The sequence below is a fragment of the Pristiophorus japonicus genome, chromosome 20 (assembly GCF_044704955.1).
Source record: "Pristiophorus japonicus isolate sPriJap1 chromosome 20, sPriJap1.hap1, whole genome shotgun sequence".
NCBI classification, from domain to species: domain Eukaryota; kingdom Metazoa; phylum Chordata; class Chondrichthyes; family Pristiophoridae; genus Pristiophorus; species Pristiophorus japonicus.
The window spans coordinates 89,446,203-89,470,117 of NC_091996.1; the positions used below are offsets into that span (position 1 = coordinate 89,446,203).

At 50.5% G+C, this 23,915-nt stretch overlaps 1 protein-coding gene across 2 annotated transcripts in view; it reads right to left on the reverse strand.

Annotated features, from left to right (window-relative positions):
• The window catches only part of LOC139232665 (vigilin-like), a 140,025-nt gene that overhangs the window by 54,383 nt on the left and 61,727 nt on the right, over window positions 1-23,915 (reverse strand). For both annotated transcript variants that reach the window (XM_070863130.1, XM_070863131.1), the window contains exons 11-15: window positions 21,906-21,984; window positions 16,979-17,118; window positions 15,835-15,939; window positions 6,308-6,421; window positions 3,729-3,815 (exon numbers count right to left, since the gene is read on the reverse strand). In XM_070863130.1, coding sequence (XP_070719231.1) covers window positions 3,729-3,815; window positions 6,308-6,421; window positions 15,835-15,939; window positions 16,979-17,118; window positions 21,906-21,984 — 525 coding nt within the window. The remainder of the gene's footprint in view (window positions 1-3,728; window positions 3,816-6,307; window positions 6,422-15,834; window positions 15,940-16,978; window positions 17,119-21,905; window positions 21,985-23,915) is intronic.

Sequence of the window (23,915 nt, forward strand, 5' to 3'; positions counted from 1 at the left end):
CCAACGATGTCTCCGCAGGATCCTGCAAATCCCCTGGGAGAACAGATGCGCCAACGTTAGCGTCCTCGATCATGCCAACATCCCCAGCATTGGAGCACTGACCACACTTAACCAGCTCCGCTGGGCGGGCCACATTGTCCGCATGCCTGACACGAGACTTCCAAAGCAACGCTCTACTCGGAACTCCTTCACGGCAAACGAGCCAAAGGTGGGCAGAGGAAACGTTACAAGGACCACCCTCAAAGCCTCCCTGATAAAGTGCAACAACCCCACCGACACCTGGGAGTCCCTGGCCCAAAGACCAATCCACCCTAAGTGGAGGAAGTGCATCTGGGAGGGCGCTGAGCACCTCGAGTCTCGTCGCTGAGAGCATGCAGAACCCATCGCCTTATTGAATCATTCACTCAGGGACTCCACCTAATCAAAAAACCGAACGAGACACTGAATAAAAATGCAATCTGGAACAATCTCCCTGAACTTCTTCACCGCTTGATCTGCGCCTACAGCGTTCTCTCTTCCTGCATTCCTCCTCCCCTCCCCACCCTTCCCCATCATTTGGTGTTTGTTGCTGCTTCAGTAAAGCTCCTCAGGGAGTTTTGATATGTGAAAGGCATTATATGAGTGTGCTGTGGTAGCAAAGTCCCACCCTCCCTTTCCCTCAACCACTGTCTGTCCCACCTGTGTCAGAGACTGTAATTCCCGTATTGGACCGTTCAGCCACCTGAGAACTCACTTTTAGAGCGGAAGCAAGTCTTCCTCAATTCCGAGGGACTGTCTATGATGCTGATGGGGAGTGTCAGCCTAGGTGTTTGTGCTCAAGTCTCTCGAGTGGATCTTGAACCCACGACCTTCTGACTCCGAGGCGAGTGTACTATCCACTGAGCCACATGTAGCTAATTGGGAATCCAGTTGTGGTTAACTGTAAGTCCAGATGCAGCTAATTGCCTTTCTGATACTACAGCAACACCTTGTACTTATATAACGCCTTTAACGTACTGAAATGTCCCAGGGCGCTTCACAGGAGTATCACGAGATTGAACAATTTGACACTGAGCCGCATAAGCAGAAATTAGGGCAGGTGACCAAAAGTTTGGTCAAAGAGGTCGATTTTAAAGAGCGTCTTGAAGGAGGAAAGAGAGGCGGAGAGGTTTAGGGAGGGAGTTCCAGAGCTTGGGGCCCAGGCAACAGAAGGCACGGCCACCGATGGTTGAGCGATTATAATCAGGGATGCTCAAGAGGGCAGAATTAGAGGAGTGCAGACATCTCGGGGGGTTGTGGGGCTGGAGGAGATTACAGAGATAGGGAGGGGCGAGGGGCCATGGAGGGATTTGAAAATAAGGATGAGAATTTTGAAAACAACGCTGAATGTCTGGAATAGAAGCCAAAATGCTGATAACACGGAGCCGTTTAACATTTTATGAACATAAGAAATAGGAGCAGGAGTAGGCCATACGGACCCTCGAGCCTGCTCCGCCATTACATGGCTGATCTTCGACCTCAACTCCATTTTTCCGCCCAATCCCCATATCCCTCGATTCCCCTAGACTCTGATTCTGCCCTTTTGAGCATCCCTGATTATAATCGCTCAACCATCGGTGGCCGTGCCTTCTGTTGCCTGGGCCCCAAGCTCTGGAACTCCCTGCCTAAACCTCTCCGCCTCTCTCTCCTCCTTCAAGACGCAACTTAAAACTGACCTCTTTGACCAAGCTTTTGGTCACCTGCGCTAATTTCTCCTTATGCGGCTCGGTGTCAAATTTTTTTAGTCTCATAATACTTCCTGTGAAGCGCCTTGGGACATTTCACTACGTTAAAGGCGCTATATAAACGCAAGCTGTTGTTGTTGTGTTTTTTTCTCTCTCTCTCCCCCCCCCTCTCTAGCTCAGGAGACAGGCGAGCTGCTACCAGACCCCACCGTCCACCGAACGTCACCGCAATGGTGCGCGAGAGTTGGCACAGCGCGTGGCTCCATGGCTCACCCTCCCTACCCCTGCCCAAGTGCTGCCACCACGATGCTTCCAGCCCGGGAGGGGCCGCTGAGCACCTCGAGCCTCGTCGCCGAGGGCGTGCAGAAACCAAGCGCGGGCAGCGGAAGGAGCGTGCGGCAAACCGGACTCCCCACCCACCCTTTCCTTCAACCACTGTCTGTCCCTCCTGTGACAGGGACTGTGTGGATCCCGTAATCGGACTGTTCAGCCACCGAAGGACTCATTTTCAGAGTGGAAGAGAGTCCGCCTCGATTCCCAGGGACTGCCTACGATGGTGATGATGATCCCCCCCCCCCCCCCTCCCATGCCGTGGCGGCCCGGCTGAGACTGGTGTTGCCACAGGCAGCGTGTCCCGGCTCGTACACAGTCTGCGGCGCAGGAACAGGCCACGCGGCCCAACCTGTCCGTGCCACCGTTTGCACACCACGCGTTTGTGTCTCCTCCCGCACCCCGCTACTTCACCTCACCCCGTCAGCACGGCCCTTCCTCGCTCACACACTCCTCCAGCTTCCCCGTAAATGCATCAAAACAACAACTTTCAATCCTCCGAGGGCCAAAGTCTTTTGTTTTACTCTCTGGGAAACAAACGTTTTCCATCACAGTCTCAGCCATCGGGAGAGCCTCTGATTCGATTGTTTATTCAATCTCTTGGAAGGAGGGAAAGGAAATCTGTGAAAGATAGAAAGTCTTTCACCCACACAGTGCCCTTTCACATCATCCGGACGGCCCAAAGCGTCTTGCAGCCAATGAAGTACTTTTTGAAACGCGGCCGCCAATTTCCGTGCAGCAAGCTCCCACAAACAGCAACGTGATAATGACCCAGATCATCTGTTTTTGTTAAGTTGATTGAGGGATAAGTATTGGCCCCAGGACACCAGGGATAACTCTCCTGCTCTTCTTCGAAATAGTGCCATGGGATCTTTTACGTTCACCCAAGAGAGCAGATGGGGCCTCGGTTTAATGAGGTCCATCCGAAAGATGCAGCTCCGCAGTGCGGCGCTCCCTCAGTACCGCCCCTCCGAAGGTGCGGTGCTCCCTCAGTACTGCTCCTCCGACAATGCGGCACTCCCTCAGCACTGCCCCTCCGACAGTGCAGCGCTCTCTCAGCACTGCCCCTCCGACAGTGTGGCGCTCCCTCAGTACCGCACACCCTCAGCACTGCCCCTCCGACAGTGCAGTGCTCCCTCAGCACCGCCCCTCCGACAGTGCGGCGCTCCCTCAGTACTGCCCCTCCGGCAGTGCGGCGCTCCCTCAGCACTGCCCCTCCGACAGTGCGGCACTCCTTCAGCACTGCCCCTCCGACAGTGTGGCGCTCCCTCAGCACTGCCCCTCCGACAGTGCGGCACTCCTTCAGCACTGCCCCTCCGACAGTGCGGCGCTCCCTCAGCACTGCCCCTCCGACAGTGCGGCACTCCCTCAGCACTGCCCCTCCGACAGTGTGGCGCTCCCTCAGTACTGCCCCTCCGAAAGTGCGGCGCTCCCTCAGTACTGCCCCTCCGGCAGTGCGGCACTCCCTCAGCACTGCCCCTCCAATAGTGCGGCGCTCCCTCAGTACTGCCCCTCTGACAGTGCGGGGCACCCTCAGTACGGCACTGGGAGAGTCAGCCTGGATTATGTGCTCAAGTCCCTGGAGTGGGAGCGTGAAACCACGACCTTCTGACTCGGAGGCGTGAGTGCTGCCCACTGAGCCACGACACGACACAAACACAAAGCTGGGCAGCTAAATTTCTCTCAAGCTCGTACCTTTTTGATGTTGGCTCCTCCTTTGCCGATAATGTTCTTGTGGAACTGCTTGAAGATCGGGACAGAGACAGAGTAACTGTTCTCAATCTGGGGAGGGCAAGGATCAAAAAGAGCTCGGTGATCAAAAAAGTTCATTCGTTACTGTGCAATGTGCTTGAACGTTTCACTACCTCACACTTGCAGATGGCCCTATTCGCAAAGCACTGTTTTAGAAGTTCTGAAGTGCTATGTCACGTAAATCAGAGTGCATCATTATTCTGTGCAACACTTGTATTTATAGAGCACCTTTAACGTAGTAAAATATCCCTCTGCGCTTCATCATCATAGGCAGTCCCTCGAACGAGGGTGACTTGCTTCCACAAGAGTCCACAGATGTTTCAATGAAGGACCCGATGTTCCAGGTCCTGAACTCCAATTGAGGGGGGTGGAAGATGCCTGTGGGTGGATTTTTTTAACGTGGGGTGGCCGTTGCACACCAGCCACCACACGGGGCTTGACAGAGCGAGGTCTTGGTCCAGTGGCAAGGGTTAACCAGGACAACTGGAGACCAGCTCTGCTGCACGGACCTAGTGCGCTCACATATCACAGTGTGGGCTGGGCCCGTGCTGCCCCTGGGTCCCTCGCCTCTTCTGGGCCAACAGTGCGCTTTACAGGAACGTTATCAAACAAAATTTGACACTGAGCCACATAAGGAGATAGAAGGGCAGAGAGCCAGGTTTTAAGAAGCGTCTTAAAGAGGAGTGGTTTAGGAAGGGAATTTCAGAGCTTAGGGCCCAGGCAGCTGAAGATATGGCAGCTAATGGTGGAGCGATTAAAATCGGGAATGCGTAAGAGGCCTGAATTGGAGGAGCGCAGAGATCTCGGGGGCGGGGGGGGGGGTGGGGTGGGGGGGGGGTTGTAGGGCTGAAGGAGATTACAGAGATAGGGAGGGGCGAGGCCGTGGTGGGATTTGAAAAGGATGAGAATTTAACGTGTTGCTTAACCGGGAGCCAATGTAGGTCAGTGAGCACAGGGGGTGATTCGTGAGCAGGACTCGGTGCGAGTTAGGACATGGGGGCAGCGAGCACAGGGTGATGGGTGAGCGGGTCTCGGTGCGAGTTAGGACACGGGGGCAGCGAGCACAGGGTGATGGGTGAGCGGGACTCGGTGCGAGTTAGGACACGGGGCAGCGAGCACAGGGGGTGATGGGTGAGCGGGAGCGGTGCGAGTTAGGACACGGGGTCAGCGAGCACAGGGGGTGATGGGTGAGCGGGACTCGGTGCGAGTTAGGACACGGGGTCAGCGAGCACAGGGGGTGATGGGTGAGTGGGACTCGGTGCGAGTTAGGACACGGGGTCAGCGAGCACAGGGTGATGGGTGAGCGGGACTCGGTGCGAGTTAGGACACGGGGCAGCGAGCACAGGGGGTGATGGGTGAGTGGGATTTGGTGCGAGTTAGGACACGGGCAGCCGAGTTTTGGATGGCTTCAAGTTTACTTAGGGTCGAACGTGGAAGGTCGGCCAGGAGTGTGTTGCAATAGTCAAGTCTAGAGGTAACAAAGGCATGGTCGAGGGTTTCAGCAGCGGGTGAGCTGAGACAGGGGTGGATTCGGGCAATGTAATTGAGGTGGGGAAACAGGGGGTCTTAGTGGATACATGGTCAGAAACTCATTTCGGGGTCAAATATGACTCCAAGGTTGCAAGCAGTCTGGTTCGGCCTCAGACAGTTGTGCAGAAAGAAACAAGAGTTAACTTTTCAGGTCGGTACCTGTGTTCCTCACTCCACAGATGCTGCCTGACCTGCCGAGTATTTCCAGCATTTTCGTTTTTTATTTCAGTCTTGCATCTGCAGCCTTTTGATGTTGCGTTGGTATTCTGTTGCTTAGGTGGAGCTGGGACTCTATACGGCCACAAAGACTAATTGTTGTTAAGTAAACCGAGCCTCGGGTCAGTTAGAGTTTAATTGCTCGGTCAGCCGGGGGGAACGGGACTCTGCGGGCTGGAAAATGCTTGTAAGGTTCAGGCTGTAGGTCAGAAGCACCCAATATCAAGTGGTTGGCTTTCTTGAGATGAGGAGAAACTTCTTCACTCAGAGAGTTGTTAACCTGTGGCATTCTCTACCACAGAGAGTTGTTAATGGCAGTTCATTGGATATATTCAAGAGGGAGTTAGATGTGGCCCTTACGGCTCAAGGGATCATGAGGTATGGAGAGAAAGCAGGAAAGGGGTACTGAGGTGAGTAATCAGCCATGATCTTATTGAATGGTGGTGCAGGCTCGAAGGGCCGAATGGCCTATTCCTGCACCTATTTTCTATGTTTCTATGTTACTTTTTGTCTCAGGTTGTTTTGCCATCTGTAAATCAAAATGTAACATCTAGAGCATGACGAACTTTGCTAGACGCACGGGTGCCAAATTTCCTCACTTGCTAGGTGAGTGAGCCTGGCCGAGGTTAGACGGGTTGGGGGCTGAGGGGGGATTGGACCATCCACACCAGTACAATTCCAGCCAGCAGCGGAAGTCTTCACACGGATACAAACACAGCAGGCACTACGGCAATACACAAGGGGGGAGGCTCAGGCTGCAGCTGTGTGACACTTACCAAGTCAGCTATGACTTTCTGAAGGAACTTGCTGCACTTCTCCACCTCGTTCTTGGGGCCGCGCAGCTGAACAATGTCACTTTTCTGTGCTGGGTCCGGGAAGTTGATGATCACCTGGGGCGATTAAAAATAAAAGGTTAAGATCGTTTTTTTGAAGGCTGGAAAGACCAGTGTTTTTTGTTATGGTCGGAAAGGTTGGTGCAGGAACATGGGAACGGGAGGAGGCCGTTCAACCCCTCGAGTCTGTTACATAGGCACAGGCCATTCAACCCCTCGAGCTTGTAACATAGGAACAGGCTCTTCAGCCCCTCGAGCTTGTTACATTGGAACAGGAGTGGGTCATTCAGCTCCTCAAACCTGTTACACAGGAATGGGAGGCAGCCATTCAGCCCCTCGAGCTTGTTACACAGGAATAGGAGGAGGCCCATTCAACCCCTCGAGCCTGTTACATAGGAACAGGAGGAGGCCATTCAGCCCCTCGAGCCTGTTACATAAGAACAGGAGGAGGCCCATTCAGCTCCTCGAGCTTGTTACACGGGAACAGGAGGAGGCCCATTCAGCCCCTCGAGCCTGTTACATAAGAACAGGAGGAGGCCCATTCAGCTCCTCGAGCTTGTTACACGGGAACAGGAGGAGGCCCATTCAGCCCCTCGAGCCTGTTACACAAGACCAGGAGGAGGCCCATTCAGCTCCTCGAGCCTGTTACACAGGAACAGCAGGAGGCCATTCAGCCCCTCGAGCCTGTTACACAGGAACAGCAGGAGGCCATTCAGCCCCTGGAGCCTGTTACACAGGAACAGCAGGAGGCCATTCATCCCCTCGAGCCTGTGACACAGGAACAGGAGGAGGCCCATTCAGCCCCTCGAGCCTGTTACACAGGAACAGCAGGAGGCCATTCATCCCCTCGACGCACGCAGCATTCGAAATAAAGTAAATGAGTTGACGGCACAAATCATGACAAATGGGTATGATTTGGTAGCCATTACAGAAACGTGGTTGCAGGGTGGCCAAGACTGGGAATTAAACATACAGGGGTATCTGACAATTCGGAAGGATAGACAAGAAGGGAAAGGAGGTGGGGTAGCTATGTTAATAAAGAATGATATCAGGGCAGTTGTGAGAGATGATATTGGCTCCAATGAACAAAATGTTGAATCATTGTGGGTGGAGATTAGAGATAGTAAGGGGAAAAAGTCACTGGTGGGCGTAGTTTATAGGCCCCCAAATAATAACTTCACGGTGGGGCGGACAATAATCAAGGGAACAATAGAGGCATGTGAAAAAGGAACGGCAGTAATCATGGGGGATTTTAACCTACATATCGATTGGTCAAATCAAATCGCACGGGGTAGCCTGGAGGAGGAATTCATAGAATGCATACGGGATTGTTTCTTAGAACAGTATGTTACAGAACCTACAAGGGAGCAAGCTATCTTAGATCTGGTCCTGTGTAATGAGACAGGAATAATAAACGATCTCCTAGTAAAAGATCCTCTCGGAATGAGTGATCACAGTATGGTTGAATTTGTAATACAGATTGAGGGTGAGGAAGTAGTGTTTCAAACGAGCGTACTATGCTTAAACAAAGGGGACTACAGTGGGATGAGGGCAGAGTTAGCTAAAGTAGACTGGAAACACAGACTAAATGGTGGCACAATTGAGGAACAGTGGAGGACTTTTAAGGAGCTCTTTCATAGTGCTCAACAAAAATATATTCCAGTGAAAAAGAAGGGCGGTAAGAGAAGGGATAACCAGCCGTGGATAACCAAGGAAATAAAGGAGAGTATCAAATTAAAAACCAATGCGTATAAGGTGGCCAAGGTTAGTGGGAAACTAGAAGAGTGGGAAAATTTTAAACGACAGCAAAGAATGACTAAGAAAGCAATAAAGAAAGGAAAGATAGATTACGAAAGTAAACTTGTGCAAAACATAAAAACAGATAGTAAAAGCTTTTACCGATATATAAAACGGAAGAGAGTGACTAAAGCAAATGTTGGTCCCTTAGAAGATGAGAAGGGGGATTTAATAATGGGAAATGTGGAAATGGCTGAGACCTTAAACAATTATTTTGCTTCGGTCTTCACAGTGGAAGACACAAAAACCATGCCAAAAATTGCTGGTCACGGGAATGTGGGAAGGGAGGACCTTGAGACAATCACTATCACTAGGGAGGTAGTGCTGGACAGGCTAATGGGACTCAAGGTAGACAAGTCCCCTGGTCCTGATGAAATGCATCCCAGGGTATTAAAAGAGATGGCGGAAGTTATAGCAGATGCATTTGTTATAATCTACCAAAATTCTCTGGACTCTGGGGAGGTACCAGCGGATTGGAAAGCAGCTAATGTAACGCCTCTGTTTAAAAAAGGGGGCAGACAAAAGGCAGGTAACTATAGGCCAGTTAGTTTAACATCTGTAGTGGGGAAAATGCTTGAAGCTATCATTAAGGAAGCAATAGCGGGACATCTAGATAGGAATAGTGCAATCAAGCAGACGCAACATGGATTCATGAAGGGGAAATCATGTTTAACTAAATTACTGGAATTCTTTGAGGATATAACGAGCATGGTGTACCGATGGATGTGGTGTATTTAGATTTCCAAAAGGCATTCGATAAGGTGCCACACAAAAGATTACTGCAGAAGATAAAGGTACGCGGAGTCAGAGAAAATGTATTAGCAAGGATCGCAAATTGGCTGGCTAACAGAAAGCAGAGAGTCGGGATAAATGGGTCCTTTTCGGGTTGGAAATCGGTGGTTAGTGGTGTGCCACAGGGATCGGTGCTGGGACCACAACTGTTTACAATATACATAGATGACCTGGAAGAGGGACAGAGTGTAGTGTAACAAAATTTTCAGATGACACAAAGATTAGTGGGAAAGCAGATTGTGTAGAGGACACAGAGAGGCTGCAAAGAGATTTAGATAGGTTAAGCGAATGGGCTAAGGTTTGGCAGATGGAATACAATGTCGGAAAATGTGAGGTCATCCACCTTGGGAAAAAAAACAGTAAAAGGGAATATTATTTGAATGGGAAGAAATTACAACATGCTGCGGTGCAGAGGGACCTGGGGGTCCTTGTGCATGAAACTCTTTTAGGAGTTAACAGAAAAACATTAACCCGTGCCCCCCGATCTGGGGGAAACACCAACATTTACAATGCCATTTTTTTCATGAATCCCAAAAAGTTAGTTTGCAGGTGCAGCAGGTAATCAGGAAGGCGAATGGAATGTTGGCCTTCATTGCGAGAGGGATAGAGTACAAAAGCAGGGAGGTCCTGCTGCAACTGTACAGGGTATTGGTGAGGCCGCACCTGGAGTACTGCGTGCAGTTTTGGTCACCTTACTTAAGGAAGGATATACTAGCCTTGGAGGGGGTACAGAGACGATTCACTAGGCTGATTCCGGAGATGAGGGGGTTACCTAATGATGATAGATTGAGTAGACTGGGTCTTTACTCGTTGGAGTTCAGAAGGATGAGGGGTGATCTTATGGAAACATTTAAAATAATGAAAGGGATAGACAAGATAGAGGCAGAGAGGTTGTTTCCACTGGTCGGGGAGACTAGAACTAGGGGGCACAGCCTCAAAATACGGGGGAGCCAATTTAAAACCGAGTTAAGAAGGAATTTCCTCTCCCAGAGGGTTGTGAATCTGTGGAATTCTCTGCCCAAGGAAGCAGTTGAGGCTGGCTCATTGAATGTATTCAAATCACAGATAGATAGATTTTTAACCAATAAGGGAATTAAGGGTTACGGGGAGCGGGCGGGTAAGTGGAGCTGAGTCCACGGCCAGATCAGCCATGATCTTTTTGAATGGCGGAGCAGGCTCGAGGGGCTCGATGGCCTACTCCTGTTCCTAATTCTTATGTTCTTATGTTCGAGCCTGTTACACAGGAACACGAGCAGGCCCATTCAGCTCCTCGAGCCTGTTACACAGGAACAGCAGGAGGCCATTCAGCCCCTCGAGCCTGTTACATAGGGACAGGAGGAGGCCAGTCATCCCCTCGAGCCTGTTACACAGGAACAGGAGGAGGCCCATTCAGCCCCTCGAGCCCGTTACACAGAACAGCAGGAGGCCCATTCAGCCCCTCGAGCCTGTTACACAGGAACAGCAGGAGGCCCATTCAGCCCCTCGAGCCTGGTACACAGGAACAGCAGGAGGCCATTCAGCTCCTCGAGCCTGTTACATAGGAACGGAGGAGGCCCATTCAGCCCCTCGAGCCTGTAACACAGGAACAGGAGGAGGCCCATTCAGCCCCTCGAGCCTGTTACATAGCAACAGGAGTGAGTCAATCAGCTCCTCAAGCCTGTTACATAAGAATAGGAGGAGGCCATTCAACCTTTCAAGCCTGCTACAGACAAATAGGAGCAGGCCATTCAGCCCCTCGAGCCTGTTACACAGGAACAGGAGGAGGCCCATTCAGCCTCTTGAGCCTGTTACATAGTAATCGGTGTAGGCCATTCAGCCTCTCAAGCCTGTTCCGCCATTCAATCAGATCATGCATTAACTGCATCTACCCGCCTTGGTTCTGTATCCCTCAATATGCTTCCCTAACAAAAATCTATCTATCAATTTTGAATTGACCCCAGCCTCACCAGCCTTTTGGGGGAGAGAGTTCCAGATTCCCACTGCCTTTTGTGTGAAGAAGTGCTTCCTGACATCAGCCCCTGAACGGCCTGGCTCTAATTTTGACACTATGGCCCCTTGATCTGGAATCCCCCACACCAGTGGAAATAGTTGCTCTGTCGTTACCCGATCAACTCCTTTAATCTTCTTGAACACCTCAATTTGACCACCCCTTAATCTTCTATGCTCGAGAGAATACAAGCTTCGTCTATACGGGTCAGAACTCAGTGAAGATGCTCGATGACTGCTGGTTGGGAGTCACCAGATTTTACATAAGAACGTAAGTATTAGGAGCAGGAGTGGGCCATAAGGCCCCTCGAGCCTGCTCCGCCATTTAATACGATCATGGCTGATCTGATCATGGACTCAGCTCCACTTCCCCGCCCACTCCCCATAACCCCTTATTGCCTTATCGTTTAAGAAACTGTCTATTTCTTAAATGTATTCAATGTTCCAGCTTCCACAGCTCTCTCAGGCAGCAAATTCCACAGATTTACAACCCTCTGAGAGAAGAAATTCCTCCTCATCTCAGTTCTAAATGGGCGGCCCCTTATTCTAAGATCATGCCCCCTAGTTCTAGTCTCCCCCACCAGTGGAAACATCCTCTCTGCATCCACCTTGTCAAGCCCCCTCATAATCTTATACGATTTGCTCTGGGTCTGGGGCACAGACAGGGCGATTTTGCCCCAACATCCTTGGAGAGACTGGAGAAGCTAGGGTTGTTCGCCTTAGAGCAGTGAATGTTAAGGGGCATTTAATAGAGGTGTTCAAAATCACGAGGAGTTTTGGGAGAGTAAATAGGGAGAAATCTTTACTGGCCTTTATTGCAAAGGGGATGGAGGATAAAGGCAGGGAAGTCTTGTTACAGCTATAGAAAGTATTGGTGAGGCCACACCTGGAATGCTGTGTGCAGTTTTGGTTTCCATATTTAAGAAAGGATATACTCGCTTTGGAGGCAGTTCAGAGAAGGCTCACTCGGTTGATTCTGGAGATGAGGGGGTTGACTTATGAGGAAAGGTTGAGTAGGTTGGGCCTCTACTCATTGGGCCTCTGTTGCACAGGAGGGCAGGAAAAAGAGTGGGAGAGCAATAGTGATAGGGGATTCAATTGTAAAGGGAATAGATAGGCGTTTCTGCGGCCGCAACCGAGACTCCAGGATGGTATGTTGCCTCCCTGGTGCAAGGGTCAAGGATGTCTCGGAGCGGGTGCAGGACATTCTAAAAAGGGAGGGAGATCAGCCAGTTGTTGTGGTGCACATTGGTACCAACGACATAGGTAAAAAAAAGGGATGAGGTCCTACGAAACGAATTTAAGGAGCTAGGAGCTAAATTAAAAAGTAGGACCTCAAAAGTAGTAATCTCGGGATTGCTACCAGTGCCACGTGATAGTCAGAGTAGGAATCGCAGGATAGCGCAGATGAATACGTGGCTTGAGCAGTGGTGCAGCAGGGAGGGATTCAAATTCCTGGGGCATTGGAACCGGTTCTGGGGGAGGTGGGACCAGTACAAACCGGACGGTCTGCATCTGGGCAGGACCGGAACCAATGTCCTAGGGGGAGTGTTTGCTAGTGCTGTTGGGGAGGATTTAAACTAATATGGCAGGGGGATGGGAACCAATGCAGGGAGACAGAGGGAGACAAAAAGGAGGCAAAAGCAAAAGACAGAAAGGAGATGAGGAAAAGTGGAGGGCAGAGAAACCCAAGGCAAAGAACAAAAAGGGCCACTGTACAGCAAAATTCTAAAAGGACAAAGGGTGTTAAAAAAACAAGCCTGAAGGCTTTGTGTCTTAATGCAAGGAGTATCCGCAATAAGGTGGATGAATTAACTGTGCAAATAGATGTTAACAAATATGATGTGATTGGGATTATGGAGACGTGGCTCCAGGATGATCAGGGCTGGGAACTCAACATCCAGGGGTATTCAACATTCAGGAAGGATAGAATAAAAGGAAGGAGGTGGGGTAGCATTGCTGGTTAAGGAGGAAATTAAGGCAATAGTTCGGAAGGACATTAGCTTGGATGATGTGGAATCTATATGGGTAGAGCTGCAGAATACCAAAGGGCAAAAAACGTTAGTGGGAGTTGCGTACAGACCTCCAAACAGTAGTAGTGATGTTGGGGAGGGCATCAAACATGAAATTAGGGGTGCGTGCAATAAAGGTGCAGCAGTTATAATGGGTGACTTTAATATGCACATAGATTGGGTTAACCAAACTGGAAGCAATACGGTGGGGGAGGATTTCCTGGAGTGCATAAGGGATGGTTTTTTAGACCAATATGTCGAGGAACCAACTAGGGGGGAGGCCATCTTAGACTGGGTGTTGTGTAATGAACTTTGAAGGTATGAGGCGTGAATTGGCTAGGATAGATTGGCGAATGATACTGAAGGGGTTGACTGTGGATGGGCAATGGCAGACATTTAGAGACCGCATGGATGAACTACAACAATTGTACATTCCTGTCTGGCGTAAAAATAAAAAAGGGAAGGTGGCTCAACCGTGGCTATCAAGGGAAATCAGGGATAGTATTAAAGCCAAGGAAGTGGCATACAAATTGGCCAGAAATAGCAGCGAACCCGGGGACTGGGAGAAATTTAGAACTCAGCAGAGGAGGACAAAGGGTTTGATTAGGGCAGGGAAAATGGAGTACGAGAAGAAGCTTGCAGGGAACATTAAGACGGATTGCAAAAGTTTCTATAGCTATGTAAAGAGAAAAAGGTTAGTAAAGACAAACGTAGGTCCCCTGCAGTCAGAATCAGGGGAAGTCATAACGGGGAACAAAGAAATGGCGGACCAATTGAACAAGTACTTTGGTTCGGTATTCACTGAGGAGGACACAAATAACCTTCCGGATATAAAAGGGGTCGGAGGGTCTAGTAAGGAGGAGGAACTGAGGGAAATCCTTATTAGTCGGGAAATTGTGTTGGGGAAATTGATGGGATTGAAGGCCGATAAATCCCCAGGGCCTGATGGACTGCATCCCAGAGTACTTAAGGAGGTGGCCTTGGAAAGAGTGGATGCATTGACAGTCATTTTCCAACATTCCATTGACTCTGGTTCCTATGGAGTGGAGGGTAGCCAATGTAACCCCACTTTTTAAAAAAGGAGGGAGAGAGATAACAGGGAATTATAGACCGGTCAGCCTGACATCGGTAGTGGGTAAAATGATGGAATCAATTATTAATGATGTCATAGCAGTGCATTTGGAAAGAGGTGATATGATAGGTCCAAGTCAGCATGGATTTGTGAAAGGGAAATCATGCTTGACAAATCTTCTGGAATTTTTTGAGGATGTTTCCAGTAGAGTGGACAAGGGAGAACCAGTTGATGTGGTATATTTGGACTTTCAGAAGGCTTTCGACAAGGTCCCACACAAGAGATTAATGTGCAAAGTTAAAGCACATGGGATTGGGGGTAGTGTGCTGACATGGATTGAGAACTGGTTGTCAGACAGGAAGCAAAGAGTAGGAGTAAATGGGGACTTTTCAGAATGGCAGGCAGTGACTAGTGGGGTATCGCAAGGTTCTGTGCTGGGGCCCCAGCTGTTTACACTGTATATTAATGATTTAGACGAGTGGATTAAATGTAATATCTCCAAATTTGCGGATGACACTAAGTTGGGTGACAGTGTGAGCTGCGAGGAGGATGCTATGAGGCTGCAGAGCGACTTGGATAGGTTAGGTGAGTGGGCAAATGCATGGCAGATGAAGTATAATGTGGATAAATGTGAGGTTATCCATTTTGGTGGTAAAAACAGAGAAACAGACTATTATCTGAATGGTGACAGATTAGGAAAAGGGGAGGTGCAACGAGACCTGGGTGTCATGGTACATCAGTCATTGAAGGTTGGCATGCAGGTACAGCAGGCGGTTAAGAAAGCAAATGGCATGTTGGCCTTCATAGCGAGGGGATTTGAGTACAGGGGCAGGGAGGTGTTGCTACAGTTGTACAGGGCCTTGGTGAGGCCACACCTGGAGTATTGTGTACAGTTTTGGTCTCCTAACCTGAGGAAGGACATTCTTGCTATTGAGGGAGTGCAGCAAAGGTTCACCAGACTGATTCCCGGGATGGCGGGACTGACCTATCAAGAAAGACTGGATCAACTGGGCTTGTATTCACTGGAGTTCAGAAGAATGAGAGGGGACCTCATAGAAACGTTTAAAATTCTGACGGGGTTAGACAGGTTAGATGCAGGAAGAATGTTCCCAATGTTGGGGAAGTCCAGAACCAGGGGATACAGTCTAAGGATAAGGGGTAAGCCATTTAGGACTGAGATGAGGAGGAATTTCTTCACCCAGAGAGTGGTGAACCTGTGGAATACTCTACCACAGAAAGTTGTTGAGGCCAATTCACTAAATATATTCAAAAAGGAGTTAGATGGAGTCCTTACTACTAGGGGAATCAAGGGGTATGGTGAGAAAGCAGGAATGGGGTACTGAAGTTGCATGTTCAGCCATGAACTCATTGAATGGCGGTGCAGGCTAGAAGGGCCGAATGGCCGACTCCTGCTCCTATTTCTTATGGTCTTAAAGTGTTTCCTGTGGCAGGTGTGTCGGTAACCAGAGGGACACAGATTTAAGCTAACTGGCAAAGAGCCAGAGGGGGCAGACGAGGAGAATGTTTTTACGCAGCGAGAGGTTGTGATCGGGAACGCGCTGCCTGAAAGGGCGATGGGAGCAGATTCAATCGTAACTTTCAAACGGGGAATTGGATAAATAGTTCAAAAGGAAAAGTTGGCAGGGCTGTGGGGAAAGAGCAGGGGGGGGGGGCGGCGAGTGGGACTAATTAGATCGCTCTTTCACAGAGCCGGCACGGGCACGATGGGCCGAATGGCCTCCTTCTGTGCTGCGTGAGCCGATGGGTTAGCCCTCCACAGGGAGGGCGGAGCGGGAAGAAATGGTTTTTACCTCGGGGAATTTGTCGCGAACCTCTTTGATCTTCTCTCCCTTCTGGCCAATGATGGATCGATGCAATCGCTGCTCAATGATCAGATCTTTGGTGCGTTCGTTTTCCTTGCAACAACGAAGAGGGACAAACGTACAGAGGCAAATGTTATTAACAGCGACAACAAAAGTTAAAGAGAAAGTGCTCCTGCATGCTTGTCGGAACGGACGTTCTCCTCGGCAATGATATCCTGATTTCCCTCTCTCTTGACAACCCCCATTTTGGATGGTGTTCCTACATCACTGTCTGCCTGCAGCTGCAACGGCCACAACACGTTAAAGCAGCCCACGCACAGGCATCTTCCACCCCCTCAACTGGAGTTCAGGACTGGAACATCGGGTCTTCATTGAAACATCTGTGAACTCATGTGGAAGCAAGTCATCCTCGTTCGAGGGACCGCCTATGATGATGGTATAAGGGTGCAGTTGTCCCAGGTATTCATCCCACGTCCTTGATTCGGATGAGACAAAACCATTTGGGGATCAGTGCACAAGCAACGGAACCGTTGCTATCTCCTACAGACTTACAGCTACCTCACCTATTTACCGTTCTATAAGACAGGAAGACTAATAGGCCATTCAGCCCCTCGAGCCTGTTCCGCCATTTCAATCAGATCATGGCTGATCGGAACCTCAACTCTATTTGTTCCATATCCCTAGCTCCCCTCCCCTACTCTCGCCTCTGAGGCAGAAGGTCGTGGGTTTAAGTCCCACTCCAAAGGCTTGAGCACGAAATCCAGGCCGGCACGCCCAGCTCCAGTACTGAGGGAGCGCTGCACTGGCGGAGGTGCCGTCTTTCAGATGAGGCGTTAAGTCTCTCTCGGGTGGATGTAAAAGATCCCGTGGCCACTATTTGGAAGAAGAGCCGTGGGAGTTCTCCCCGGAGCCCTGGGGCCACTATTTATCCCTCAACCAACGTCGCCAAAGCAGAATATCTGGTCATTATCGCATTGCTGCTTGTGGGAGTTTGCTGTGCGCAAATTGGCGTTTCCCTACATTGCAACAGTAGCTGCACCCCAGAAAGTACTTAACCGTCTAAGTTGCAGGCAATGCAACCCTAAATGCAGGAGGGGCTCGGTGTGAGCGGAGTTAAGAGAACCACAATTACCATCCTGACCGCCATCTCAAGTAGCTGCTTCTTTGCCAGCTGTACGCCCTGTGGTTCTCCTTCGATCCGAATCAGATGGCTCTTCTCATTATCTGGCGGGATACGCACTGACACTTTGTACTGCTCCTTGATGCGATTTACTGAAAGGGGGGGGGGGGGGGCGAGGGGGTGGAGGGGGAGGGGAGGGGGGGGAAAAAGGGCAAAAGCAAAGCGTTTTTCAAAAGTCAGTTGTTATAGCAGTTTTTGTTTTAATCGGGGGGGGAGGGGTTGGGTGGGGGGGAAGGAGGGGAGAACACCGCAAGTGACGATGCAATACCGGGAGGAGGGGGGAACTTTTCCTGCCCGAGGGGAGGTTTGATCAATTGGGACGCCCGCGGAGTTATATTACAAAAGAGGCGAGCAAAGAGGCGACGCTAAAACGGTGCCCACGGTAGGTTAGAACAGTAAGGGTTTTCGCATGCGGTCAGGGGCACATCGGAAAATCGCAGGCGTGCCGCGTTCGGATTTATCCGATTATCTGTTGGCTGCGGGAAGTCCCAGCCCCAGTCGCAAGGGGCCGTGAAAGATTTGCCGCACATCTACGGGAAAGCTGGGTGCGTAACTAAGGGAAACGCGAGTGGCTAGCGTGCACGAGTTAAGGGAAACCTAAGTGGCTGTCATGCACAGCTAAGGGAATGGAAAGCCGCCATCAGAAGGGCAAAGAGATTAATGGAGGCAAGGTAGCAGTCAGTTGCGGCAGCAAACGGCAGAAGCTTTTTCAGCTAGGCTGGGGGGGGGGGGGGGGAAGGGGGGTGGGGGGACCAGTAACGTCTGTGCAGGGCCATTGAAAGACGCCTTAGGGCAGGGGCCTCCCAGGGTATGGCACCCCATGGTCTCAAATGATGACTTCGCATCAGTCTTCACTCCTGTGGATGAGGCTCAACTACCAGCTATGGGTTGCGCTGTAGGCGAGAAAATTGTAAATGTTAAAATAAGACGAGGGTATCGCAACAGGACAGAGAGAGAGAGAGAGGAACCATAAAAACAGGCCGGGCTGCCAAGTCCAGAGGACGTCCACCCAAAGGGTGATTAAAGAGACGGGACATGTGCTGCACAAGCCCCTGGCCCCATGTCGCCGGACATGCCAGACAACTCGCCGGAGTCTGGGATTGTCCCCATGGAGTTCCGGGAAGGGCGAGGAGTTAAATCCAGCGGGCTGTAGGCCCATGAGTCTGACATCAGTTATCGGCAAGATAAAGCTGAGCGGTATCGGAAGAGATGGCTGTTAAGAAAGCAAATGGTGTGTCGGCCTTTATTACAAGAGGATTTCGGTATAAGATTATACCGGGCCCTGGTGAGACCACACCCTGGAGTATTGTGCACAGTTTTGGTCTCCTTACCTAAGGAAGGATATACTTGCCATTGAGGGAATGCAACGAAGGTTCACCAGACTGATTCCTGGGATGGGGGGGGATTGTCCTATGAGGAGAGACTGAGTAGACTAGGCCTGCGTTTTCTATGGTTTAGAAGAATGAGAGGTGATCTCATTGAAACATACAAAGTTCTTACAGGGCCTGACAGGTTAGATGCTGAGAGGATGTTTCCCCCCGGGCTGGGGAGTCTAGAACCAGGGGTCACAGTCTCAGGATAAGGGGTCGGCCATTTAGGACTGAGATGAGGAGGAATTTCTTCACTCGGAGGGTGGTGAATCTTTGGAATTCTCTACCCCAGAGGGCTATGGAGGCTCAGTCGTTGAATATATTCAAGACAGAGATCGATAGATTTTAGGATATTAAGGGAATCGAGGGCTATGGGGATCGGGCGGGAAAGTGGAGTTGAGGTCGGTGATCAGCCGTGATCTCAATGAATGGCGGAGCAGGCTCGAGGGGCCGAATGGCCGACTCCTGCTCCTAATTCTTATGTCCTTTACGATCACCTGAATAGAGAAGGAGCCAGCCGAGACACTCAACATGGCTTCTAGGAAAGAAAATGGTGTCTTACTAATTTTCTGGAATCCTGTGAAGAAGTTACTGGATTGAGTGGATGCGGGTACCCCAGTCAGGTACCTCACAATAGCAACCTTGTGGATCCTGTGGGAAGTTGCCACATTGGATGAAGGATTAGCTGCATTCCCGTGTGCAGAAGGGAGTTAGGTGTGGCCCTTACGGCTAAAGGGATCAAGGGGTATGGGGAGAAAGCAGGAATGGGGTACTGAAGTTGCATGATCAGCCATTATCATATTGAATGGCGGTGCAGGCTCGAAGGGCCGAATGGCCTACTCCTGCACCTATTTTCTATGTTATTTACGGGCTATTGAGGCCGGTTACCGGGGATTGGGCCATTTCCTCTTTGACCATTTCCATCAACGACCTGGGATCCAGGTGGTTGGGGGAACGGTGGGCGAGTTTGCGAATGATATGGGGATTTGTGCAGTGTGGAGGAGAACACGTGTCTGCAAAAACAGATGGGAGAACGGGCATAACTCTGGCAAACGGTATTTAACCCAGAGAGGCGCAGTCTTATGTATGTACACCAGGTACTCTTAAACTTTACATGGAGCAGAACTGAAAGCATTTAACGAGTGAGAAAAGGATACCAGCGTTACGGTTCATGATTCGCTAAAGGTTCATGACCAACGCCAGCTGGCCGTAGCCAAAGCTAATAGGATACTAGGGTTTATACTAACAGGGCTATAAATCAATATACACCATTTTGTTCTTGTACACAACTTTGGTTAGACCATATTTAGAATACTATATAGGATTACACTGGATATACGGCACAGACACAGGCCATTCAGCCCAACCAGTCCATGCCGGCGTTTATGCTCCGCTCGAGCCTCCTCCCGTCTTTCCTCATCTAACTCTATCAGCATAACCCTCTATTCCCTTCTCCCCCATATGTTTGTCCAGCCTCCCCTTAAATGCATCGATACTATTCACCTCAACCACTCCCTGTGGCAGCGAGTTCCACATTCTCACCCCTCTCTGGGTAAAGAAGTTTCTCCTGAATTCCCCATTGGATTTCTCGGTGACGATCTTATATTGATGACCTCTAGTTATGTTCTTCCCCACATGTGGGAACATTCTCTCTGTATCCACTCGATCAAAACCTTTCATCATTTTAAAGACCTCTATTAGGTCACCCCTCAGCCTTCTCTTTTCAAGAAGAGAGAACCAGCCTGTTCATCCTTTCCTGATATGTATACCCTCGCATTTCTGGTATCATCCTTGTAAATCTTCTCTGCACCCTCTCCAGTGCCTCTATATCCTGTTTATAATATGGCGACCACAACTGTACGCAGTGCTCCAAGTGTGGTCTAACCAAGGTTTGATACAGGTTTAGCATAACTTCCCTACTTTTCAATTCTATAAATACTGCATCTAGTTTTGCTTTTCTCATATGCTGGGTGATGTAGAGTACCTTGGAACGATTCAGAGGAGGGCCACAAGAATGAAAAATAAAAGAACCTTAGTCACCCAAAGAGGCGTGAAGAGGCTGAGTCCATTCACTTTAGAGACAGACAGACTTCGGGATGATCTGATAGATGTCTATATAATAGTTAAAGGGCTAGATTGTGATCGTAATGATAGATTATTTCAAGCTGAGGAAGACCGGGGTCATGAGATACTGAGGGGGCTCAACAGGGTAGATGCAGAGAGGATGTTTCCCCTCGTGTGGAAATCTAGAACTAGGGGGCATAGTTTCAGAATAAAGGGTCGGCCATTTAGAACTGAGGTGAGGAGGAATTTCTTCTCTCAGAGGGTTGTAAATCTGTGGAATTCTCTGCCCCAGAGAGCTGTGGAGGCTGGGTCATTGAATGCATTTAAGGTGGTGATAGACAGATTTTTGAGCGATAAGGGGGTGAAGGGTTATGGGGAGCGGGCGGGGAAGTGGAGCTGAGCCCAAGATCAGATCAGCCATGATCTTATTGAATGGCGGAGCAGGCTCGAGGGGCCAAATGGCCGACTCCTGCTCCTATTCCTTATGTTCTTATGCGCATACGTTATGCATGGGTAGGGCTGGGTTAGATGTTAGGCAGTTCTTCTTGTCCCAGAGGGGATGGCTGACCTACAGAACAGGTTGCGTGTTGAGTGTTGACTCCACGTACCTTCGAAGGAGAGTGGGACCAGTTCCTGGGTTGGGGGGTGGGGGCAGAGATCACGTCTTACAAAAAGTAGGGGAAGTACCAGGTAAGCATGGTCAACGTGGTTCCCCTGGAGTGGTTTCGGCTGCCCTAAGGGAGCCAGGAGAGAAATTCTCCAGGTTTTGTCTCCCTCCAACTGGCCGTGGGATTTTACTGTCTCTCCCGGAAGATCACATGGTGTAGGGTCAGACTTGATGGACCAGATAGTCGTTCCCTGCCCGTCATTTATCCTATGTGCTGTCTGCGCTCCCTATTTTCGGAGGGCATGTCAAGCCCATGGGGAGGGTGCGGAATACGTTCACCGTGGCTATCGGGGATGGGTTTTTTTTTTTAGTTATGAGGAGAGATTGGATGGTGGGGGGGGGGGGGGGGGGTGGGAGGCTACTTTCCAAAGAACAAAAGTTAAGAGGAGATCTGATCGAGGTGTTCACTAGCTTATGGAGAGCTTTTGTAAATCAGGGGGAAAAAAATATTGCGAGCTGAGAATTAAGAGGACATCAATTTAGGATCACCATGAAAGGAATGAAGGGAGGGGTTTTATTTCATTTTGCAGACTGCCGTGAGGTGATAGAAGCAGATAAATATTTGGGAAGGTTAAATTGAAGTGAGTACGGAGGGAGGGCCGGAGACCGGGATTAAGCGCGGTGGTCATCTACAGCTCTTTCGGAGATCCGGCGTCGACGCCGTGGGCCAAATGGCCTCATTCGGTGCCGAAACACAAGGTGCCAATGGGGAAAGGGAGAGGAATGTCAGAGAGAGCCCTCAGGCTGTGCCAGGCAGGTGAGGGAGGGTGGCACTTACTGTTGGTTCCGTTTTTCCCGATTAGATGGCGGTGGAATTTCTGCTCGATCGTGATTTCCGTGTAGTCCATGCGACTCAACTGAAAGGCAAAAGCAAAAGGGGATCAGGCGCTGGGTCCTCCACCGATGGCCCCGCTCTGTGGGCAGCCCGGCCTTGTGGGGGGAGGGACGAGGGGGGTCACGACGCAGGGGCGCCAAGGCCGAAAAGAGTATGCGCTGGACTTTCGCTTCTGCTCATTTCCGGGGCGGTAACGGCGGCGGGCCAGTAAAGGTTTGCCCCCCCGGGAACAGTTTGCGCCTCAAGTCAGCAAAATTCATCAGCTGGGCCCTGAGTGTGAGGCGTTACAGGGCCTTGGTGAGGCCACAGCTTGAGTACTGTGTTCCGTTTTGGTCTCCTAATCTGAGGAAGGACATTTTTGCTATTGAGGGAGGTTGACCAGACTGATTCCCGGGATGGCAGGACTGACACATGAAGAAAGACTGGATCGACCAGGCTTATATTCACTGGAATTTAGAAGATTGAGAGCGGACCTCAATTGGTCAGGTTAGATGAAGGAAGAATGTTCCCGATGTTGGGGAAGTCCAGAACCAGGGGTCACAGTCTAAGGATAAGGGGTAAGCCATTTAGGACCGAGATGAGGAGAAACTTCTTCACTCAGAAAATTGTGAACCTGTGGAATTCTCTACCACAGAAAGTTGTTGAGGCCAGTTCGTTAGATATATTCAAAAGGGAGTTAGATGTGGCCCTTATGGCTAAAGGGATCAAGGGGTATGGAGAGAAAGCAGGAATGGGGTACTGAAGTTGCATGATCAGCCATGATCATATTGAATGGTGGTGCAGGCTCGAAGGGCCGAATGGCCTACTCCTGCACCTATTTTCTATGTTTCTATGTTGCACACCTCTCTTCGGGCGCTAGGCCGGCTGAGCATGCCAAAATCCTGAGCTACACAGCCGGCCACTATGCAGGTCCGTGCAGCAGAGCAGGTCTCCAGTCGTCTTGGTTAACCCTTGCCACTGGACCAAGACCTCGCTCTGTCGAGCCCCGTGTGGTGGCTGGTGTGCAACGGCCACCCCACGTTAAAAAAATCCACCCACAGGCATCTTCCACCCCTTCAATTGGCGTTCAGGACCTGGAACATCGGGTCCTTTACTGAAACATCTGTGAACTCATGTAGAAGCAAGTCATCCTCGTTCGAGGGACCGCCTGTGATGATGATGCGACTGTGCCCCGTGAGATTCTGCCTATCCAGTCTTGTCAGTGGTTTTGCAGGGGGGCGGGGTGTTGGCAGCAAAGACTCCCTACACTGGGAGTTCCCACTGCTCCTACCCATACTAGAGGCAAGTATGTCAAGTCAGAGTTCAGAAGAGAGGGAGTGGGCTCCATCGGTGTGAGGGGTGAAGGGCTCGGACAAAGCAGCCCTGGTTGTCAAAGATCAGAGGTAAGTCTTCCTTTTCAGGTATTTTTCAATTAGCCTCCTCGCACTGGGGGCGGGGGGGGGGGTGGAGGAGGAGGAGGGAGAACGGGGTCAAGTGCGGTACTGCATGGGGTCTCGGGTCCCCCCCCCCCCACCCCCACAATGAGGCCTAGCGCCATCGGCAAGTGGGCAAAGTTAGCTTGCCGCCCCCATTTGACCCGCAGTCGGGGGTCGGCGCTGGAAGACACCGTCAAGCTCGATCCCCGCGTAACCGCCAGGATCGGGTCCCGCCCGATTCGTAGACCGGGCCCATGGAGCAAGGGCGAGAAGGTAGCAGGCCAGGTCGATCAGGTGGTTAAGAAGGCATACGGAATACGTAGAAACATGGAAAATAGGTGCAGGAGCAAGCCATTCGGCCCTTCGAGCCTGCACCGCCATTCAATATGATCATGCCTTTATTAGCTGAGGCATTGAATACAAGAGCAGGGGGAAAGTTACGCTTGAACTGTACAAAACACTGGTTAGGCCACAGCTGGAGTACTGCGTGCAGTTCTGGTCACCACATTACAGGAAGGATGTGATTGCACTAGAGAGG